Source organism: Hibiscus syriacus, unplaced genomic scaffold, assembly GCF_006381635.1.
Source record: "Hibiscus syriacus cultivar Baekdansim isolate YM2019G1 unplaced genomic scaffold, ASM638163v2 tig00110365_pilon, whole genome shotgun sequence".
NCBI classification, from domain to species: Eukaryota; Viridiplantae; Streptophyta; class Magnoliopsida; order Malvales; family Malvaceae; genus Hibiscus; species Hibiscus syriacus.
Genome location: NW_024062703.1, coordinates 962594 through 985703, shown reverse-complemented (window position 1 = coordinate 985703; position 23110 = coordinate 962594). Strand labels below are relative to the sequence as shown.

The 23110-nt window shown below is 34.8% G+C and overlaps 1 protein-coding gene across 1 annotated transcript; it reads left to right on the top strand.

Moving 5' to 3' along the window:
- Positions 1-1235: 1235 nt before the first annotated feature.
- LOC120121254 (ubiquitin-conjugating enzyme E2 34-like) lies at positions 1236-22285 on the top strand. The gene is made up of 10 exons (XM_039140656.1): positions 1236-1459; positions 1930-1984; positions 2723-2761; positions 2879-2942; positions 3034-3095; positions 3183-3210; positions 21352-21363; positions 21493-21520; positions 21641-21732; positions 21988-22285. Exons 1-10 carry the CDS (start codon positions 1403-1405, stop codon positions 22256-22258), a joined length of 708 nt encoding a protein of 235 aa, XP_038996587.1. The 5' UTR covers positions 1236-1402; the 3' UTR covers positions 22259-22285.
- Positions 22286-23110: the final 825 nt, after the last annotated feature.

Sequence of the window (23110 nt, the reverse complement as noted above, 5' to 3'; positions counted from 1 at the left end):
TAATTAAATGTCAATCTACAATCAATCGCGATTATTGCAATTTTAAGCAAAACATTCAAAAAAAAATATCACTATTTAAGGCTCAATCCCACATAGTATTGGGAACAAGTGTTGGTAATGCTCAATCCCACATAGTATTGGAAACAGTATTGGGAATGGTATTTAAGGCTTGGCTTTCCCACTTCCTTGTTGAGTGATAGAGAACAAGGGGGACTCTCGCGCGCCGCCGCCGCATCCGTCCGTCTCGGGTTGGGTCGTGGTCGTGGTCGTGGTCGTGGTAATATGTGTCTTCGACACGTCCGCTCGAATACTATCTTTTTAGAGAAAATTCTTAAGAAACAAATGCAATACCACCAGTCGTTGCGATTTTGGACTATCGCAATGCGAATATGTAAATCGCAATGCGATAATCCAAGTTCGCATTGCGATAGTCGACTATCGCATTGCGATTTACATATTCGCATTGCGATAGTCCAAGTTCGCATTGCGATAGTCCAAGTTTGCATTGCGATAGTCGAAGTTCGCGTTGCGAATCTGGAAACTGATTTGCGATAACGGAGATCGCGTTGCGAATTATCGATCGCATTGCGATTTAGTTGTTCATTTTGGCAAATCCAAAAAAAATTGGTTAAAATCGTATATTATAAGGCATTTTTTGTCACTGAGGTTATTTTCTCTTATAACATTTCTAATTCCGGCTTCGATTCTCCTTTGTTCATACACTAACCGCCTCATTTCCCCAGGTAATCGTATTTTTTTCGATTTTATAATCATTTATTTGAACTATTTTGTATGAATTTCGTTATTGTAACTTGTAAGATCGATCTCCTTTTTGATTGATTTTTTCAGGCTTAATTAGGAAGAGATCCTGGATTAGACGTTGACTTGTTGTTTAATCAGCATATTAGTCATTCGATGAATATATCAATTTTTCTCTCTTAATTAATCTGTAATGATTTTGCTAATTCCGTTCCAAAAGTTTCACAATAAAAAAATGGAACCCTAAAGTAGACCTCTTAATTGGGTTAAACTCTTTGACTTAATATCAAATATCGTGAATTAAACTCAACTTAGGAATATAAATGCAAATGTATGTTGTTTTTGTTCAGTTATACTCATGATTCTTGATTCTGAACTCGTCAAAATCATTAATGGATTTTGAGGTTTTGATGACTCGATAATTTCACTGGATCGTTATTCCTTTGATTAGCTGATTTGTTTCTTATCTTTAGGTAGAGGATTTTAGTTAAATGGTTGTAGAATATATTGTATAGTCTCTATTTGACTATTTGTTCATATTTTTCTCTGTTGTGTCGATGAATATTTTAATTTAAAAGTTGAAGGAACAAAACAGAGGGTGGTTTTTCTTTGGTTGTGGCTGAGACTGCTTTTAGGTTTCTAGATGGCAGAAAACTCGTGTATTAAGCGCCTTCAGAAAGAATATAGAGCACTTTGTAAGGTATTGTTTCCTATTCCTTCTATTGTTACACTTTATATAAATCGTGCCTGGGAAATTCTTAGATGTTGTAGAGATCTTGTTAATTTTACCTAGTTAAACTTTCATGTTTGTGCAATTTTCCAATTATTACTGTGTGGTTTATAAGCTTCTTTTCTTAATACAAGGAAAATTTTATCTCTGCTATCCTGTCTATGAGGCTTGTTAATGCAGAATTTGCTTCAACAGTGAATGGACTGGAAATTTAGTTCTGTACAAAATTGTAGTCTATATTGTCTATTTTTATTGGTTTATCAACCAAAAATTCAGCATTATGTTTAATTTCATTTGAAAAATAAAAATGTTAGATATCTTTTCTCTCCCTTCACTAATAATTTGGTATTATTAAAAATATATTGGTGCTTGAATGATTGTTGTTATTTGTATAAGGGGTCCCCCCCAGGTACTTTAACAGTTATTCTATGAACTTATAGGAACCAGTTTCTCATGTCGTTGCTCGTCCATTCCCAAGTGACATTTTTGAGTGGCGTAAGTTTATTAAATCTTTTTTATCTCCTTTCTCTAGATAAAGCTCTATCACAGACTAATACTAATGTCAAAACATCTTCTATAACAAGGAATTTGCTAACTATCCTAAGATTTTATCCTTATAAGTGATTAAGTGAAGGAAAATGATTGTTTTCATGTTGTCTATTTAATTTAAAAGTGATTCATGGAAGGAATTAACCTGACTGTTGGCTAATTATATATAGGGATCTCAGTTGAGATTCAAATTTATAAAGCTTCCTGCTAGCTAGGATCTGGACTGTAAATTTGTGATTGAGTGTGCCAAAGGCACTTAATAATTTAGCAGACTTCTGGAATGATTTACAGTGAACTAGAATCCAATTTCTATTGTCTTGTGATCTTATTTTAAGATTATCTATGTAAAACTTCAAGATATTGCCTTGAAGGAATTGGAAGTCGACCTTAATTTGCTTAGTTATTTTTTCTTTGTCTTCTAAGTAAGGATGAGTTCTGATATTATAGTGATCAGTACATGGCATGTTATCCTTCTACTTATGAAGTTCAACGATAAAATTGGCTATTTTCCTAGTTATTCCTAATGTTGGACTTGTAATCTAAGCTTCTATGATCTTTTTATACTGAGTTAAGATTGCAGAGGTGATTGATTATGATTGGACTAATATGAGTTCTATCCAAGACATATTGTGGATGTAGTAGATTTTATGGTCTTGATTTAATTTTTCTTCTTCATTCTTTCAGATTATGTTCTGGAAGGGAGTGAAGGAACACCTTTTGCAGGTTGGCTTGTATATCCCATGATAGCTTGTGATTAATTTTATCTAACTCATTGTAGAATCTGGAAGTAGCTATCTGATACTGCTATCCGGTGTTCCTTTTATTTTTTTTGGTTCTAAGGTGGGTGTTACTATGGAAAGATCAAGTTCCCTCCTGAGTATCCCTACAAACCTCCCGGAATCACGTATGTAGACTCTTGCAGTTTTTACTTTTCGAAATTTATGATAGAGAACACAGCTTTTTGTGATGTCAAATTCAAATTTTATTTCATGTAGAATGATCACCCCCAATGGTCGATTTATGACTCGGAAGAAAATATGCTTGTCCATGAGCGATTGCAAGTTTTTTGAAGAGTAAGATATTCCTGTTTATTTGTATCTCTAACAACTGATTTCATTTTAAATTTGCTCATGTTCTTTTTCAGTTCATCCAGAAAGTTGGAACCCTATGTGGTCTGAAGATACTAATTTTTTACCCACATTACTATTATTATTATTATTATTATTATTATTATTATTATTATTTTATTATTATTATTATTATTATTATTATTATTATTATTATATATTAAATATATATAAATAATTAATTACAGGCCAATTACAAATGGACCGGCCCAGTTACAAACAAACCAGAACCGGTCCAGAACAAACCAGAAACCCTAAACATTTGGGGGTTTCAGTTAGGGTTTCCTAACCCTAATCTAGCCGGCCGCCTCATCACAGCCGTTGGATCTAAGAGATCCAACGGTCCAGATTGCCCCAGATGGAAACCCTAGGGTCTGATACCCTAGGGACACGCGGCCGCCGCTGCTATCTCGCCGCCTCCGCCGCTGCCACGTCCCAACCGAAGGCTCCAGAAGCTCCAACGCCAGCCGTCCACGCCATGGCTACGGGTGAGTCACCACTGGTAGTCCGGTGACTCACCGAGACCCCATCTTCGGACCGGTCCGATGGCCACACCGGTGGTGGCTATAAAAGCCACCACCCCAACCAAAAAAAAAAAAACAGGGACAGAAAAAAAACGGAGAGACAGAGAACACAGAGAGACGGAGAGAAAAAAAAACAGAGAAAAAAAAAAAGATATACTAAAAAATATACCAAAGATCTCAGTCAACATCAACGCAGCAAGAAAAAAAGGAGAGAAGAGGAAAGAAGCTTACTCTGTCATCGGAGAACCCCAACCGTCGCCGGATACAACGAAAACCGAAGGTATTTTGTAGATCTGCTCCGATTGGGAGCTTTTTAAGGAAAAAGAACACCGGAAACGGTTTTAGACCGTCCCGATCTATATTTTGGTGGATTTTTGTAATTTCCGGCCACCATTAACGGTGGCCGGCAACGGTGGTCGGAGCCCGGTAGCGGTGGCTGACCGGGACGGCTTCTCTCAGTTTAGAGAGAAGCCAGAGAACTCTTCTCTCTCTGTTTGAGAGAAAGAAAAAAAAAGAAATGAGATAGCTGGCCCGAAGGCTAGCCGGTTTGGGCATTAAATAGCCCTTCCCAAACGACGCCGTTTTGGGGAGGGCTATTGTGTAATTTTATAAATGTTAAACCCTTTCCGTAATCCCTATTTTATATGTTTTACATTTTAGTCATTAAATTGAATTATATATTTTTAATTCAGTCTTCGAATTTTAATTTCTTTTATTTTAGTCCTTTATATTAAAATAATATATTTAGGATAAATAACAGATTTAATCCCTTAATTTTAATAAATAATATTTTAATCTTTAGTTTTATTTTTAATTTATTTTATTCTAATATCCGAATTTTAGATATTTTATTTTAGTCATTAATAAATAAAATAAAGAAATAGCATGTTTAATCCCTATAATTTTGATTAATTATAAATTAGATTTTTTAAATTTTATTTTTATAATTTAGTCATTTATTTTATATGTTTTCATTTATTTTACTGCTTTTAAAATATATTATTTTAGTGGTATTTTTATTTTATTTGTTTATATATTTATGTATTCATAAATATATATATATAATAAATAGTAATTTTTAAATATTTATTTTTAATATCGAAGAAAAGGACAGTCTTAATACAACTGGATGTCCTATTCTGATATTTTAAAATTAAAAATTAAACAATATTATTTAAATTAATATTTATCAATATCAAAGAAAAGAGCTGTCTTAAGGCACCTAGAAGTTCTTTTATGATATTTTTAAATAAATAAATATTTTTTTTATAAATTTGAAATAATAGGATTATAAATTAAATATATTTTTGAATTTTTAAAAAAATTTAATAATAGAGACAATTTATAATTAAAAAGTACCAATTTTGGGCGTTGTAGGGGTGCTAATCCTTCCCTAAACGTAACCGACCACGAATCCCTTTTTATTATTAAAAAGAACGAATTTTTGGTTATAAACTCAGATCAGTTCATTTTTTATTAGTGTTTTCTTAAAACTCTTTTAAAAAAAAATAATTTTTAGGTATTCGACCTACCTGACCCAAAAGGCCGATGGCGACTCACAAATTATTTTCAAAATTATTTATTCACATCAATTTCCCCGCCAAATTATAATATTTCGTGCCCGGACGAAAACCGGTTACGACAGCTTGGCGACTCTGCTGGGGAACCTGGTCAAACTTTTAAAAATCAATTATAAATTGTCTCTATTAATTAAAAATTAAAAGTTAATATATTTAATTTTTAATTCTTTCTTTTCAAAATTTTTATATTTACTTATTTTTTTCATAATATTTATATGTTTTATTTTATTTGTAAGTATTTTATTTCATTATTTATTTTGTCAGAGGTATGAACATTTCTCCTCACACACAACACTTGCATTGCATAACATAAAACTCTATAATTGAGTTGTCCCTTTTAAGTGGGAGTGAAAGCGACGTCTTCGTGAGAATTTATTCTCCGTGTCAGACCTAGCAAGTAACTTTCGGGGTTCATATGCTCTATGTCTTCGTGAGAATTTATTCTCCGTGTCAGATATAGAGAAATGTATCCCCTCGAATTGAACTCGATCCACTTTAGTCTGTGATGGACTAGGATTGAGGGTTAGCAACCCAAGGGGGCACTAACAAGGACAATTCGGGTACCTTGATTCTTAGATCTGAAACCCTGCATATAAAGAACCTTAGAAACTCTTCCGATCAGAAGTCATGCCGAAATAGGTGTACACACAGGAGAAATGAATTCTGACTTTCTTGTTAATTTATTTATTAATTAAATTACATGTTTATTTAAATTATTTAAATTTAGAAAAGCATGTTTAAATAAAGAATATTTATGTAAATGTTATTATTAAATTTCTTTATTATGTAAACTAATTTATTTTCTTTTTGTGTGTTCTTTATTTTTCTGTTTGCATTGCATCATACAGGATAAAAGACATTGATCCTTGTGTTAATTGTCTCATTGGAAAACCTTCATCTATGGATAAAAAGTGTTCAAATCAAGTAATTCTAAACTCAGAAGTAAGACAGTGGGCTGAGGACTTACAAAGACGAGAAGGAGACAGCCTGCAAGATGATTATGTATCTGACTTGGCCAATTATGCTCCAGTTTCACTAAAAAGAAATGATATGCAAGATTTGCGAAGCATTTGGGAAAGTTGGGATTCAAACAAAAAATTGCAGTTTTATCAGACTTACGGAGACATCCCATATTTGCTCTATGTAGAAGTTGATGATGAATTACTCAGAGCCCTAATTCAATTCTGGAATCCAGGGTACAATTGCTTCACTCTCAATAAAGAGGATTTGGTCCCTACTATTGAAGAATACACAACTTTGTTACATATAGATGGGGCTTTGGAGAATCGAATCTATTCAAAGTCAATTAAAACTCAACCCTTTCGAGTTAAATTAGCAAAGATTGCTGGGGTACGAGAAGAATGGGTGGCATCCCGTACAAAACAAAAAGGAGAAAGTGAAGGCATCGCTTGGACCAACATTAAAGAACTTATTCAGAGTCATCCAGATATTAAAGTACGATTCGATTTATTTGCTCTGGGTATGTATGGTATCGTCATTTTCCCAAAAGTATTGGGATATGTTGAAGCTGCAGTGGTAGATTTGTTTGAACAGCTACCGAAAAAGATTAATCCTGCTTCTGCAATCCTAGCATAGACCTTCAGATCGTTAAATGCTTGTAAAAGGTTAGGAGGTGGACGATTCTCAGGGTGTACCCAGTTGTTATATGTTTGGATCCGTAGTCATTTCTGGAGGACAGAAAAGGTTTCATACCGACGCTTTAATACGGATTACTCACCATTAAAAGAATTTTTGGAGCAGGAATGGCCGAAAGAAATTAAGAAAGATATGTGGATTAATGCCTTTCGAAATCTACAAAGCAATGACGTGATTTGGCGAGCCCCGTGGCAAATCCAAAGGGAATTCTTTTACAAATATGGAAATTACAACTGGATAATGTTGCTCGGATTATGGGGAGGAATTGGATATGCACCACTTCTGGTCATAAGACAGTATGAAGGTCGTCAATTTGTACCTGTCACTGCTGGGTTACAGTCATCTGAATTCGCATTCCACAGCAAAAATTATAAAAGAAGTATCATGGAAGCCGTTACAGCTTGGAAAACAACTTTTTGTATCCGAGCTAAAGCAGCAAAAGAAAATGCTAACTCCTGATTATGAAGAATGGAGATCTGTCAGGAAAAACGAAAATATTCCTTTACCAGATCAAAATGAGGATATCTCTATGGAAGATCGCATTAAGGTGGTTCTGTCAGAGATTGAAATCTTGAGAGCTGAGTTTGAAGCAGAAAGAGAAGGCTGGTCGAAAGAATTAGAGCAAATGAGACAAGATAAAGCTATGTTGGGGGTTGACATTGAATTTCATTCATCACAATGTGCAATGTTGAGAAAAGATAAAGAAAAAGGTGAGGATGAGTACAGAGCCTTATAGAAAAATTACCAGGAGTTATATAAATCCCGGAAAGCATCAAGACCAAGCCAATCAACGGTACAGATGACTAGAGAGTTGAACATCAAGAAAAGACGAGTTGAAGATCTGAAAGGAAAGAATAGCCGTCTACTCAAAAGCCTTGAGAAAGGAAAGCAAAAAATGGAAGATTTTGAAGTTGACAGAAGAGAGCAAATTATAAAACACAAGGCTGAACACCGCGAAATCATGAATGAAATGCAAAGAGAAAGGGATCGAGCCAAAGATTTAGAAGAGATGAAGAATGACATCTTTAATAAATTTGAAGGTGAGAAAAATATCATGTTCAAGGGATTTGAATCTGAAATGAACCAGTTGATTGCTGAACTTGAAGTCAGAGGCCAAAAGATGGAAGAATCCAATGTTGGAAAGAAAAAATTTCAACACCAAACTTGAGGTAGAACAGGAAGTGGCTAGCAATTGGATGCAAAATGCAGAAACAATGATGTTCAAATCCAGAAGCTTAATCAAAGAACGCAAGAAGCACGAACAAAACTTGAAGAAGATCTGGATCAGTCTAGAAACAAAAACTCAGAGTTTAATGCTTACATTTTGCAACTTGAAGAATCGTTGTTTCAAGAAAAGGTTCGTCTAGGACCTAATGATCTCAAGGAAAGAAATGAGGAAAATACTTCACTGCAAAGACGCATTAGAGATCTTGAAAAAATTCTGCACAATTGTCAAGTCAGAATCACTGAGTTAGAGCAAACTCTTGGAGAAATGAATAAACAGTGGCAAAAGTCAACTGAGTTCTATGTGGAAAGAAGTGAAGAAAGAAGCAATATGGTGTTCGAGGCCATGGTTCAAATGAGTGAAGTTGCTAGATATGTTGGGGAACTAGCTGTTGAAGCCAAAATAATTGAGCATCACGTTGATCCAGTTTCTAAGTGCGGAAAGAAGGTGTCATGGTTAATGAAAGAAATTATAGAGCTTAATAGGAAAGCTACGCCTTATCTGTAGTTATGAACTATTATAAAGAAACTTTTGTATGCCGATGAAAGTTGTTCTATGACAGTTAACTTTTTGGGATCAATACCTTTTTGCATACATACATTTTGCATACATTCATCATTCATTTCATAATTTTCTTTATGAATAATTTTATTATTTTAGTTTATTAAGATAAAATTCATTAATTAAAATTTGGAAAAAATAATATTAAAAGATTTTTCAATCGCAGTTATTCTGGCCAAAAGAGAAATACAACATCACTACGGTACTAGACAAGCTACTAAGAGAATTATGGAGGATAAAATACAGCGTATTGAGGAACAACATCATAAAGAACAAGAAGAAATGAGAATGAAGCTGGAAAAAATTGAAGCCAGTATTGCAAATTCATAAGACAGTATGATGAAGAGAATAGAGGACATATTTAAAAGGCAGGCTATCAGTGGAAAAATGCATGAAAATCCTGTATCTTTCGACCAAGAACCTATGTATCCTCTAGGTTTTCCACCAGAACCAATTTATCATTCTGGTACTACACCTATACAAATCAATGCTCGTACATCTGCATTTCAAGAAGCTAAACCACATGAAAACCAACAAGTGGATCCTGCATCTTCAAGCAAAAATCCGCTTATATCCGATGTGAAAATAGGGGATATTAATACTGAGCATTTGATCCCAGATTTGAATGAGCTGAATGAGAAACAAAAAGTAAATGAAGAACTGACCAGACAGATCAAGAGCTTAGAAGAACGAATGAAATCCGTGGAAATAACTGAATCATTCTATGGGTTTGATGCTAGTGAGTTGAGTTTGGTTCCAGACCTAATCCTCCCCATCAAGTTCAAAGCTCCCGAATTTGATAAATATGACGGTACTACATGCCCTTCATCCCACATTACTATGTTTTGTCGAAGAATGACAGGATATGTGAAGGACGAGAAATTGTTAATTCACTGCTTCCAGGATAGTTTGACAGGACCGGCTTTAAAATGGTATACTCAATTGACCAAAGCCAACATTAGATCCTGGAAAGATTTGGCTAAAGCATTTTTAGAGCAATATCGCCATGTAACAGACATGGTCCCCGATAGATGGACTCTCCAAAATTTGGAGAAAAAGAATAATGAAACATTCAGACAGTATGCCCAGAGATGGCGTGACACAGCGGCCCAAGTTCAACCACCTTTGTCAGAAAAAGAAGCCACAGTAATATTTGTTCATACCTTGAAGGCTCCTTATTTAAATCATCTAATGGGGAATGCAACCAGAAATTTTGCAGATTTGGTCATTTCTGGAGAACTCATTGAAAATGTCTTGAAAAGTGGCAAAATTGAATCAAATGATGGGTCTAGTTCCAAAAGACCTACGTACCGGAAAAAGGAGAATGAAGTCAACAATGCAAATTCTTACAGCAAGGATTCATCGAAAAGTGTTACAATAACCCAGCCAAGGGTTAAGAAAGAGGAAACAAACACTAATCGAGCAGATTCCAGAGGATTTCGAAAGGAAAATGAAAGGTTGTCTTTTACACCTTTACCAGTACCATATGCTGAGATCTATGATTCGCTGTTAAAAGCAGATGTCATACGGCCCTATCCTTTGGTTCCCATGCAACCACCATTCCCTCCTTGGTATGATACAAAAGCACACTGTGTTTACCATGAAGGAATCACAGGTCATTCTATTGAAAACTGTTTGGCATTCAAAAGGGTGGTTCAAAATTTGATCAACACTGGGAAGTTGGAATTCAATACACCATCTGCATCAAATCATCCATTGCCAAATCATGGAGATAAAAACGTGAATGCAATTCAGGAAGAGAACAGAAAGAAAGCAAAGACTGACATTTCTGAAATTAAATCTCCGTTTGTTTGGGTATTCCAACAACTCTCTTTAGCCGGTATAATTCCACAACAATTCAAGCCAAAGCAGAATGAAGGCAAGAATTATTGTGAATATCATCAGGAGAAAGGGCATAAGATTCAACTATGTCCTGAGTTTAGGGATTTGGTGCAAAAATTGATTAACAACAGAGAAATAGAATTCTTTGAAGAAGAACCAGGAAAAAAAGAAGATGATGTTTGCTCATCAGAGGATTCTAAACCAAGTCAAAGAATAAATGATCCTGTGATCATTAATGTGAAATCATCTACAGCGATTCCTGCACCAATAAAGCCGAAAGTAGTTATCACCACTCCTCTACCATTTCCATACAAAGATACCCGCAGGGTACCTTGGAATTATACTACCAATGTTTCAATGGTAGGAGGATCTGTTTCTCTAGAAAAAACAGAAGAGAAAATACAAAGTCTGAGTACAACATCGACGTCTGAAGCAGTGAGCGAGGTCGGTTTCTTTACGAGAAGTGTGAGATGTTACTCTCCCGAAACATCCAATGCTTCAGAACAAGTGAAAGCAAAAGGAAAAGCCATGGCAATACCTCAGAAGATATTGAAATACCGGAAGGCGGAATGGGGTCAGTAAAAGCTTTGAACATCACGACACATTGTCATGGTCATGTGTTGCCAGGAGTATTGATTGACAATGGATCCGCTCTCAACTTGATGCCTCTAGTCACACTTCAAAGAATGCCTCTGGATCAATCACACATGAAGAGTTATCAGAATGTAGTACGAGCATTTGATGGTACTCAAAAAGAAGTGCTTGGGAAAATGGAAATACCGTTGTTAATTGGCCCAGTAGTGTACAATATTGACTTTGTGGTGATGGACATCCACCCCACATATAATTGTCTATTAGGGAGGCCATGGATTCATTCAGCAGGAGTCGTTCCTTCTTCATTACATCAGAAATTGAAATTTGTTGTTGATGGACAACTAATATGCGTTAGTGCTGAAGAAGAAATCATTGCGTCTGTAACAAGCGATGTTCCATATATCGACAACAATGATGAGGCTCTTGAATGCTCTTTTCGAGCTCTTGAATTTGTAAATGCAACCTTTATTGCAGAAGGAAGCAAAATTCCATATCCCAGATTGTCTGATTGCACCAAGATGACAGTACAACAAACTTTAGGCATCGGAGCTAAAGCTGGGAAAGGTCTAGGAAAGAATCTTCAAGGGATTTCAGTTCCTATCAGTATAAAGATGAAAAAAGACCGTTTTGGGCTAGGGTTTAAGCCCAATCTTCAGCAAAAGAACAAAGAGATGAAAAGAAGATGTGAAGACAGAAAGGCAAAATTGAAAGGGAAAGAAATCATATGGGAACACATGTTTTTTCCACAGTTAAAGACCACATTCAGATCAGGGGGAACAATTAATGTAGAACAGCAGCTTGTTGAAGCCTTTAAAGAAGAGAAGTTGACGAAAGATCAAGACATAGTTGAAGAAGCTATAAATGGTTTATTTATCAACATGATCATGAATAACAGCAAAACTGGCAAATACTTGGATAGGATTCGCCCATGTCTTCCTGGAGAAACACTCACCAATTGGACCACTGAAGATCTTCCTATAGTTTTTAATATTAATGCAGAGTAATATTCAGAACTAATCTTTATGTTTAGCTCAAAAATAATGAAAACTTTTTGTTATCTTGTAAAAGAAATTATGTTAAATATAAGAAATTTTCTTTAAAATTTTCATACGGCAATCATTCTTTACATTTTCTTACATTTTTACATTTATTTCATAAATTTACTATATTCTTTCGGAAATATGTCCGACTTAAATTTGCAGGTGTCACCATGTTAATAGCATGTTTATCCCTAGATTTAATCCAGTGATAAATTTAGAGCAGAATATATGTCTGGAAGAAATCAATGGGTGTGAGGATGAACTAGAATGTGATGTTCCTACTGAACTATTAAGATTGGTAGAAAAAGAAGACAAACAAATTCTACCCCACAAAGAAAAGGTTGAGACTGTGAATTTGGGAACAGATGAAGAAATAAAAGAGGTGAAAATTGGTACTACTCTGACCATCCAGATAAAGCAAGAATTGATAAATCTCCTTCAAGAGTTCAAAGATATATTTGCCTGGTCTTATCAAGATATGCCTGGTTTAAGCACAGATATAGTGATACACAAGCTTCCAATCAATCCAAAATATAAACCGGTCCAACAAAAGCTCAGACGAATGAGGCCAGAAATGTTGTTGCAAATCAAAGAAGAAGTGATGAAACAAATCAATGCAGGTTTCCTACAGGCATCTAAATACCCAGAATGGGTAGCCAACATTGTTCCCGTACCAAAGAAAAATGGGAAAGTTCGAATGTGTGTGGATTACAGAGATCTCAACAAAGCTAGTCCGAAAGATAGCTTTCCATTACCCCACATAGACACACTGGTGGACAATACTGCAGGGCACGCATGGTTTTCATTTATGGATGGATTTTCAGGATATAATCAGATAAAGATGAATCCTGAAGACATGGAAAAAACAACATTTATAACCATGTGGGGCACATTCTGTTATAAAGTAATGCCATTTGGATTGAAAAATGCAGGGGCAACATATCAAAGAGCCATGGTAACTTTGTTTCATGACATGATGCACAAAGAGATTGAAGTATACGTAGATGACATGATTGCCAAATCCCGAACTGAAGAAGAACATATTCAAAATTTGAGGAAGCTTTTCCAAAGATTGAGGAAGTATCAATTAAAGCTTAACCCCGCTAAATGCACTTTTGGGGTAACTTCCGGGAAACTTTTGGGATTTGTAGTCAGCAAAAAAGGAATCGAGATTGATCCAGATAAAGTCAAAGCAATTCAAGATCTTCCACCACCCAATACAAAAAAAGAAGTTCGAGGATTTTTGGGAAGATTAAATTATATATCTCGGTTCATTTCTCAATTAACTGACAAATGTGATCCAGTGTTCAAATTACTTCGAAAGAACAATCCTGAAGTCTGGAATGAAGAATGTCAAGAAACTTTGGATATTATTAAGAAATATTTATCCAATGCCCCAATTTTAGTATCACCAATGCCTGATAGACCATTAATTCTCTACTTGACGGTCTTCGAAAATTCGATGGGATGTGTACTAGGACAACATGATGAATCTGGAAGAAAAGAAAAAGCTATTTATTATTTGAGCAAGAAATTTACTGATTGTGAAGTTCGATATCCACCAATACAAAAATTATGTTGTGCTTTGGTGTGGACTACTCGAAGACTCAGACAATATATGTTATACCATACTACTTGGTTGATATCAAAACTTGATCCTTTGAAATTCTTAATGGAATCACCAGCTTTGACAGGCAGAATGGCTAGATGGCAGATGTTATTATCTGAGTTTGATATTGTATATGTCAACCAAAAAGCGATAAAAGGAAGTGTCATAGCTGATTTTCTGGCCAGTCGTGTATCAAATGATTATCAGCCTTTGAACTTTAATTTTCCCGATGAAGATCTGTTGTGCATATCCATGAATGAAGAAGTCAGAACAAATGATGAATTTGCAACTTGGAAGCTTTATTTTGATGGAGCATCTAATGCTTTGGGACGAGGAATTGGGGCAGTGTTAATTTCTCCAGAAAATATTTATTATCCCTTTACGAGTAGACTGGAGTTCTTTTGCACCAATAACATGGCAGAATATGAAGCTTGTGTCATGGGATTGAAAGCAGCTATAGAAAGAAAAATCAAATTTCTCAAGATATATGGAGATTCATCCTTGGTGGTGTATCAATTGAGAGGAGAATGGGAAACAAAAGATCCCAAATTGTTGGAATACTGAAATTTTACCCTCGAATTAGTGAAAGAATTTGAGAGAGTTACCTTCAATTATCTCCCTCGAGAAGAAAATCAAATGGCAGATGCTTTGGCTACATTAGCGGCTATGTTTCAAGCAACTAAGAAAGTTGATATGATGCCAATCAAAATGCAAATTTATGAAATTCCTGCACATTGTTATAGTATGGAAGAAGAGGTAGATGGTAAACCATGGTATCATGATATCCTGCAATATATCAAAAATCAAAGTTATCCACCAAATGCATCGGAAATTGATAAAAGAACTTTGAGAAGAATGGCTGCTGGATATTTTCTTGATGGAGAGATTATGTATAGAAGAAGCAATGATCAAATGCTATTGAGATGTTTAAATACCAGCGAAGCTCGAAATGTCATTGAAGAAGTACACAGTGGAATATGTGGAACACATGCAAATGGTTTTTCCATGGCCAGAAAGATAATGAGATATGGATACTATTGGGCTACTATGTACACAGATTGCATTGATTATGCAAGGAAATGTCATAAATGCCAGATATATGCAGACAAGATTCATGTACCCCCATCTCCTTTACATGTAATGACAGCACCCTGGCCATTTTCTATGTGGGGAATAGATGTCATTGGAGCAATTACACCAAAAGCATCGAATGGACATTGTTTCATCCTTGTGGCAATTGATTATTTTACCAAATGGGTTGAAGCTGCTTCATATACCAATATTAAGAGGTCCACAGTCTGCAAGTTCATAAAGAAAGAAATAGTTTGCCGGTATGGCCTACCAGAAAGGATCATTACAGATAATGCTCTGAACCTGAACAACAAAATGATGACCGAACTTTGTGCACAATTTAAGATCAAACATGCAAACTCAGTGGCATATCGTCCAAAGATGAATGGGGCAGTTGAAGCAGCAAATAAGAACATCAAGAGAATCATTACAAAGACCACTGAAACTTACAAAGATTGGCACGAGAAGTTACCTTTTGCTCTATACGCATACCGAACTACTGTTCGAACATCTACTGGGGCAACACCGTTTTCTCTAGTCTACGGGATGGAAGCAGTCTTACCAATTGAAGTTGAGATTCCATCACTTCGAATATTGAGAGAAACAAAATTGGATGAATCTGAATGGATCCAAGCTAGATTTGATCAATTGAACCTTATTGAAGAGAAAAGATTGAAAGCTATTTGCCATGGACAGATGTATCAAAAACGGATGATGAAATCTCATGACAAAAAAGTACATCCAAGAGAATTCCAAGAGGGTGATCTAGTATTAAAAAAAAATCTTGCCTATACATAAAGATTTCCGTGGGAAATGGATGCCTAATTGGGAAGGGCCATATGTTGTAAAAAAGACCTTTTCCGGAGGAGCATTGATCTTGGCAGAAATGGATGGAAAAATTCTGAGAAATCCAATAAACTCAGATTCTGTCAAGAAATATTATGCTTGAAGAAAAGAAAAAAAAAGAAAAAAAATAAAAAAATTAAAAAAAAAATTAGAAAAAAGAAAAAAAGAGAAAAAGAAGAAAAAAAAAGGGGGGGTCAAGGTGAAAACTCGCAAAGAGCATCTTGTAACCAAAAGAAGGATTTGAGTTGAAAACCTGAAAAGGCGGCTCAAATGCAGGTTGGTATTAGGCATCTGGCAATTGAACTCTCTTAAGATTTTGACAGTTTGGAAGAAACTTCACATCTACAAACATTTCGACAACATTTGAGATCTTCCAGACAAAAGCTTACATCATTTCTCTAAATTGTGTCAACTTGATTAATTTAGAAATACTTATGCTTATAATTTGTTGAGACATTTGAATTTTTATCATTCTTATGCTTGCCATAACTTTGGATACAATTCTATCTTTTTCAAGTTCAATTTATTTGAGATTCAATTTATTTTTGGAAATTCAATTTATTCTTCTATGATTTAACATAATTTTGAAATAAATTAAAGATTTCTGAATATCACTTTATGTTAATACTTTTAAATACGTGGAATACAAAGTAAGCAAATCATCACCATCTTGAACAAGGTCGAATTTGACAATTCTACTCATCAATTGCTCCAATCGATCACCATTTAGGTCTTGCACATCTGTTTTCAAAAATATACTAAGACAGTAGAAGGCAACCTTTGTAGCTTTGATTCCAGTAAAAAGAAACAAGACATTGATATCACTGGGAAACATATCTCTATACAGATTCTTGTGTATTGTTTTTAAGGAAACCTAGAAGCATTTCCACCTCATCAGGTTCAAGTGGAGCAACTTTATTCCTTCCAACCCATACTAGATTCCATTTTCAGCACTCATTAAGAACATACTTCTGGACACTTGAAGGTGGCTCATTGTCATAAGCTTCAAGAACCTTATAGATCCTTTCTGTCAATTTGAGACGTCCTGTACATGTTTATAAACAGTTCAACTTTGTTCTTGGATCACATGAAAGCCATCATTTCTTTGTCAATGGAAAAGCATCAGCACATGGAGGAAGCAAAATAAGAGAAAATCTGTTCTTAATTGGCAGAATTATGAATATAGCCCTTTTCAGTGTAGTAGCATGGAAATACTTCGAATCTACAAATTCTGGCTCTACATCAAATAAGTATTGTGATATCCTAGTCCAAACATTAACTGAAAGATGAATTTGCCAATAGCATCTTCTGGAAGTGTTCTTTGAGTTATCTGATCTGGTTGGACAGAACAATCATTGAATTTAGAAGATGAATTTGTTAATAGCATCTTCTGGAAGTGTTCTTTGGGTTATCTGATCTGGTTTAGCAGAACCAATCATTGAATTTAGAAGATGAATTTGTTAATAGCATCTTCTGGAAGTGTTCTTTGAGTTATCTGACCTGGTTTAGCAGAACCAATCATTGAATTGGGAAGATGAATGTGCTCATAGCATCTTCTGGAAGTGTTCTTTGAGTTATCTGATCTGGTTAGACAGAACCAATCATTGAATTTTGAAAGATGAATGTGCTCATAGCATCTTCTGGAAGTGTTCTTTGAGTTATCTGATCTGGTTTGGTAAAACTAGTTATTGAATTTAGAAGATGAATGTGCTCATAGAATCTTCTGGAAGTGTTCTTTGAGTTATATGATCTGGTTAGACAGAACCAATCATTGAATTTTGAAAGATGAATGTGCTCATAGCATCTTCTGGAAGTGTTCTTTGAGTTATCTGATCTGGTTTGGTAAAACTAGTTATTGAATTTAGAAAGATGAAGGAGACCCAATAGCATCTTCTGGAAGTGTTCTTTGAGTTATCTGATCTGATTCAGTAGGAACCCCAGAACCGATCGTTGGAATTGAAAGATGAACTGCATGATCATCTTCATTAAGAAGCTTCTTTTCAAGCTTCTTCTGCTTCTTCCTTTTCAAAAATCATAGCCCAAGTTTTGCCTTTGCTTGTAATTGGGATCATTGCATAATGACTTCCTATCTTTTACTAGAAGAAGTGCATCAGCAGCCTTAGTCATTTAAGCAGCACATATAAAATTTGCCAATTCTGCAATTGATGAATCTGGACCACATTTCTCTAGGGCTATTTAAGTTTCAGCCTCTGAGAATCACATTTTTGTCAAGTATAACAGTTTATTCTCTTCATCAGAATCAGAAGTCAAGATTTCTCGGTATTAGAAGAACTATCGATATCTGTGAAATCATCTTGAAAGGTCACTTCATAATCAGATGAATTGTTATCAGAATCAACATGTTGCCTGAATACTATTGAGTTTTATTCTCAAGAGGTTTTGTGACATTATATCTACATCTATATTTGTCAAAGATGATAGATTCTTTGTTTTGAAGAAGAAAGATCTATTGGGTTTTTACAATTGAAGAAATACTCAATTCACCAATCTGAAATCAAACAACTTAACATTCATGCATCATATTTAGGCATTTGCAAAAATAGATGCATTTTCATTCATTTTTATTCTTGTTGAATTTTTAACAGGAATTTCAAAGATTTTAGCAAAGATTCAAATCTATCATTTGATGGATTGACATTTCAAGAGAATGTTCATAATGAGAAGAACTCATCTGAAGAAGGAAGAAGAAATTCATAATGAGAAGAATTTGTTCAACCTTCTGCCTAATTCTATCACTTGATGGATCAGCTTTTCCAGAGAAGGTTCATAATGAGAAGAACTCATCTGAAGAAGGAAGAAGAAGTTCATAATGAGAAGAATTTGTTCAACCTTTTTCCTGAATTCATCAAATTGATGGATTATCTTTTCCAGAGAAGGTTCATAATGAGAAGAACTCATCTGAAGAAGGAAGAAGAAGTTCATAATGAGAAGAATTTGTTCAACCTTTTTCCTGAATTCATCAAATTGATGGATTATCTTTTCCAGAGAAGGTTCATAATGAGAAGAACTCATCTGAAGAAGGAAGAAGAAGTTCATAATGAGAAGAATTTGTTCAACCTTTTTTCTGAATTCATCAAATTGATGGATTATCTTTTCCAGAGAAGGTTCATAATGAGAAGAACTCATCTGAAGAAGGAAGAAGAAGTTCATAATGAGAAGAACTTGTTCAATCTTTTGCTTGAATTCATCATTTGATGGATCAACATTGCCAGGTAGAGTTCATAATGAGAAGAACTCGTCATCTGAAGAAGGAAGAAGAAGTTCATAATGAGAAGAACTTGTTCAATCTTTTGCTTGAATTCATCATTTGATGGATCATCATCCCCAGCAGAAAGTTCATAATGAGAAGAACTCATCTGAAGAAAGAGAAGAATTTATTCAATATCTCCATTATAATCAAGTGAAGCCAAATGGATAAAAAATTTTATTATCTTTTCATCTTTGCCCTATTCTTGTTAACACAAGAATGAGCAAAGAGGGGCAGCTGAAGATACTAATTTTTTACCCACATTACTATTATTATTATTATTATTATTATTATTATTATTATTATTATTATTATTATTATTATCATTATTATTATTATTAAATATATTAAATATATATAAATAATTAATTACATGCCAATTACAAATGGACCGGCCCAGTTACAAACAAACCAGAACCGGTCCAGAACAAACCAGAAACCCTAAACATTTGGGGGTTTCAGTTAGGGTTTCCTAACCCTAATCTAGCCGGCCGCCTCATCACAGCCGTTGGATCTAAGAGATCCAACGATCCAGATTGCCCCAGATGGAAACCCTAGGGTCTGATACCCTAGGGACACGCGGCCGCCGCTGCTATCTCGCCGCCTCCGCCGCTGCCACGTCCCAACCGAAGGCTCCAGAAGCTCCAACGCCAGCCGTCCACGCCATGGCTACGGGGTGAGTCACCACTGGTAGTCCGGTGACTCACCGAGACCCCATCTTCGGACCGGTCCGATGGCCACACCGGTGGTGGCTATAAAAGCCACCACCCCAACCAAAAAAAAAAAAAAAACAGGGACAGAAAAAAAAACGGAGAGACAGAGAACACAGAGAGACAGAGAGAAAAAAAAACAGAGAAAAAAAAATATACTAAAAAATATACCAACGATCTCAGTCAACATCAACGCAGCAAGAAAAAAAAGGAGAGAAGAGAGGAAAGAAGCTTACTCTGTCATCGGAGAACCCCAACCGTCGCCGGATACAACGAAAACCGAAGGTATTTTTGTAGATCTGCTCCGATTGGGAGCTTTTTAAGGAAAAAGAACACCGGAAACGGTTTTAGACCGTCCCGATCTATATTTTGGTGGATTTTTGTAATTTCCGGCCACCATTAACGGTGGCCGGCAGCGGTGGTCGGAGCCCGGTAGTGGTGGCTGACCGGGACGGCTTCTCTCAGTTTAGAGAGAAGCCAGAGAACTCTTCTCTCTCTGTTTGAGAGAGAAAGAAAAAAAAAAGAAATGAGATAGCTGGCCCGAAGGGCCAGCCGGTTTGGGCATTAAATAGCCCTTTCCAAACGACGCCGTTTTGGGGAGGGCTATTTGTGTAATTTTATAAATGTTAAACCCTTTCCGTAATCCCTATGTTTTATATGTTTTACATTTTAGTCATTAAATTGAATTTATAATATTTTTAATTCAGTCTTCGAATTTTAATTTCTTTTATTTTAGTCCTTTATATTAAAATAATATATTTAGGATAAATAACAGATTTAATCCCTTAATTTTAATAAATAATATTTTAATCCTTAGTTTATATTTTTAATTTATTTTATTCTAATATCCGAATTTTAGATAATTTTATTTTAGTCATTAAATAAATAAAATAAAGAAATAGCATGTTTAATCCCTATAATTTTGATTAATTAAATTAGATTTTTAAATTTTATTTTTACTATAATTTAGTCATTTATTTATATGTTTTCATTTATTTTACTGCTTTTAAAATATATTATTTTAGTGGTATTTTTATTTTATTTGTTTATATATTTATGTATTCATAAATATATATATATAATAAATAGTAATTTTTAAATATTTATTTTTAATATCGAAGAAAAGGACAGTCTTAATACAACTGGATGTCCTATTCTGATATTTTAAAATTAAAAATTAAACAATATTATTTAAATTAATATTTATCAATATCAAAGAAAGGAGCTGTCTTAAGGCACCTAGAAGTTCTTTTCTGATATTTTTAAATAAATAAATATTTTTTATAAATTTGAAATAATAGGATTATAAATTAAATATATTTTTGAATTTTTAAAAAATTTTAATAATAGAGACAATTTATAATTAAAAAGTACCAATTTTGGGCGTTGTAGGGGTGCTAATCCTTCCCTAAACGTAACCGACCACGAATCCCTTTTTATTATTAAAAAGAACGAATTTTTGGTTATAAACGCAGATCAGTTCATTTTTTATTAGTGTTTTCTTAAAACTCTTTTAAAAAAAATAATTTTTAGGTATTCGACCTACCTGACCCAAAAGGCCGATGGCGACTCACAAATTATTTTCAAAATTATTTATTCACGTCAATTTTCCCGCCAAATTATAATATTTCGTGCCCGGACGAAAATCGGTTACGACATGGTCTGTATCAAGGTACAAGATTTCAGTCTAATTGCACCCTTTTTTGGAACCTTTTCAAGCACCCAATTACTCATAGGGTGGTGTTGACATGTGAAACAGTTGCCAAAGATTGCTAACTTCTTTTTTTGTTTTATTTTGCAGCATACTCACAGGGCTTCTGTCTTTCATGGTGAAACTTGGAGTCTTTCTTGTGTCTTAATTCATTTAAATTGCATTTTTGATAAGCTGCAGTACTTCTTGCTTGCGTTTGGAATGTTTCCTTAAGCCAAACTGCCTTTTTCTTGTGCAGATAGATAACAGTCCTACCACTGGCAGCGTAAATGCTACTGCTGCCGAGAAAATACGCCTGGCAAAGACATCCCTTTCTTTTAATTGTAAAAAGTAAGTTTATTACTTCACATACACTGGATTCTTTCTCTCTCTTGTTTTGAGAAGTAGGGCTCTTCAAATCAGTTTCACCCATTTTCTGCTAGTATGCTTAATTGATAATGCTTTTGCGCCTGTTAATTGTTTTCGTGTTGAAGCTAAATTTATTAGAATTGGCTGGATTCTTATTAGCCAACCGTTTTATCTCTAAACTTTTCGTGGACATCTCTTTACAAATTGAGAATTACAACATAGGTTTTTCTATGGCAGCCCGACATTCAGAAAATTGTTTCCAGAGTATGTCGATAAGTACAACAAGCGACAACTACTTGTGCCGGAGCATTTATATGCAGAATCACCTCAAGGAGATAACCCTAGACCCGAGATAGAAAAACTTGTCAACTCTTCCGCGGAAGATGTTAAAAATGTAGATAAGCCGAGGGATACAAGAAACAGTAAACAACCATTCCCAACGTGGGTGATGTTGTTGCTGTTTTCCATCTTCGGAATCGTGATGGTGTTGCCGCTGCTTCAACTTTAATGTCGGGGGAGGGGGGGTACAACATGGGAAAATTCCATTATGGTTAGTGATAGTACAGTGTGTCTAGTCGAGGGAATCCATTTCAATGCTCCTTAGGCTTGTCATGTTAGTAGAAAGAAAGTATAGGGGAGTTTTGATAAGATTCCAAGGAAGGTTAAGTTGGATGTTGACTGATTATGTATCCTATGTTAAAGTTCATGTTGATAATTAACTACTGAGTTTGAAACGTACATGCTTTTAATGTTGGTCAATTTTTAGTTAAATCCTGTTTTGAATCATAACACGGGCAGTGTAATACTCTATTAGGGTTGTAATGGATGAGACGAGGTCGAGCATTATTTGATTCACAGGTCGTGCGTACGAACGTTGACGATATCTGTTTCTTCCTCATCCTCTACTAGTGATAACTATCAACTATAATTATAAAAAAAACCAAAACTATTTGAGAAAATATAATCACAACTTTAAGTATACTTAATATATTGTTCAATTCAAATCGGAAAAAAACAGAACTTTACCATTAAATCAGGAACTGGTTAACTATTAATTGGCCGCTGTCCTGACTATGCTAACATGGGATCAGCAATTTTGAACTTTCACTTTTCAGGGCTAATAAAATTCATGTCCCCTTTCGGCTGAAATTGAATAATGGGAACCTATGTCGGAAATCACCTCAATTTCCGGGCCAGCCTTGATGAGTAGGTTTAATTTGAGCCAAGACAATGATTTCATTCCTTCCCATTAATTCTTTTATTTTTATTATTTTAATTTTGATGTGGCGTGCTTCTTTAGTTGAAACGTTGTTTAGCTGCCTACATATATATCTATTGGCTTTTGCAGTATTATTTTGGG

What these genes read in the sequence shown, in the direction of transcription:
- LOC120121254 (XM_039140656.1), top strand. Translation starts at nt 1,403, where the DNA reads ATGGCAGAAAACTCGTGTATTAAGCGCCTTCAGAAAGAATATAGAGCA. An exon ending in AAGTGACATTTTTGAGTGGC is followed by an intron (nt 1,985 to 2,722) that starts GTAAGTTTATTA and finishes TCATTCTTTCAG; the next exon opens with ATTATGTTCTGGAAGGGAGT. An exon ending in CAGGGCTTCTGTCTTTCATG is followed by an intron (nt 21,521 to 21,640) that starts GTGAAACTTGGA and finishes TTTCTTGTGCAG; the next exon opens with ATAGATAACAGTCCTACCAC.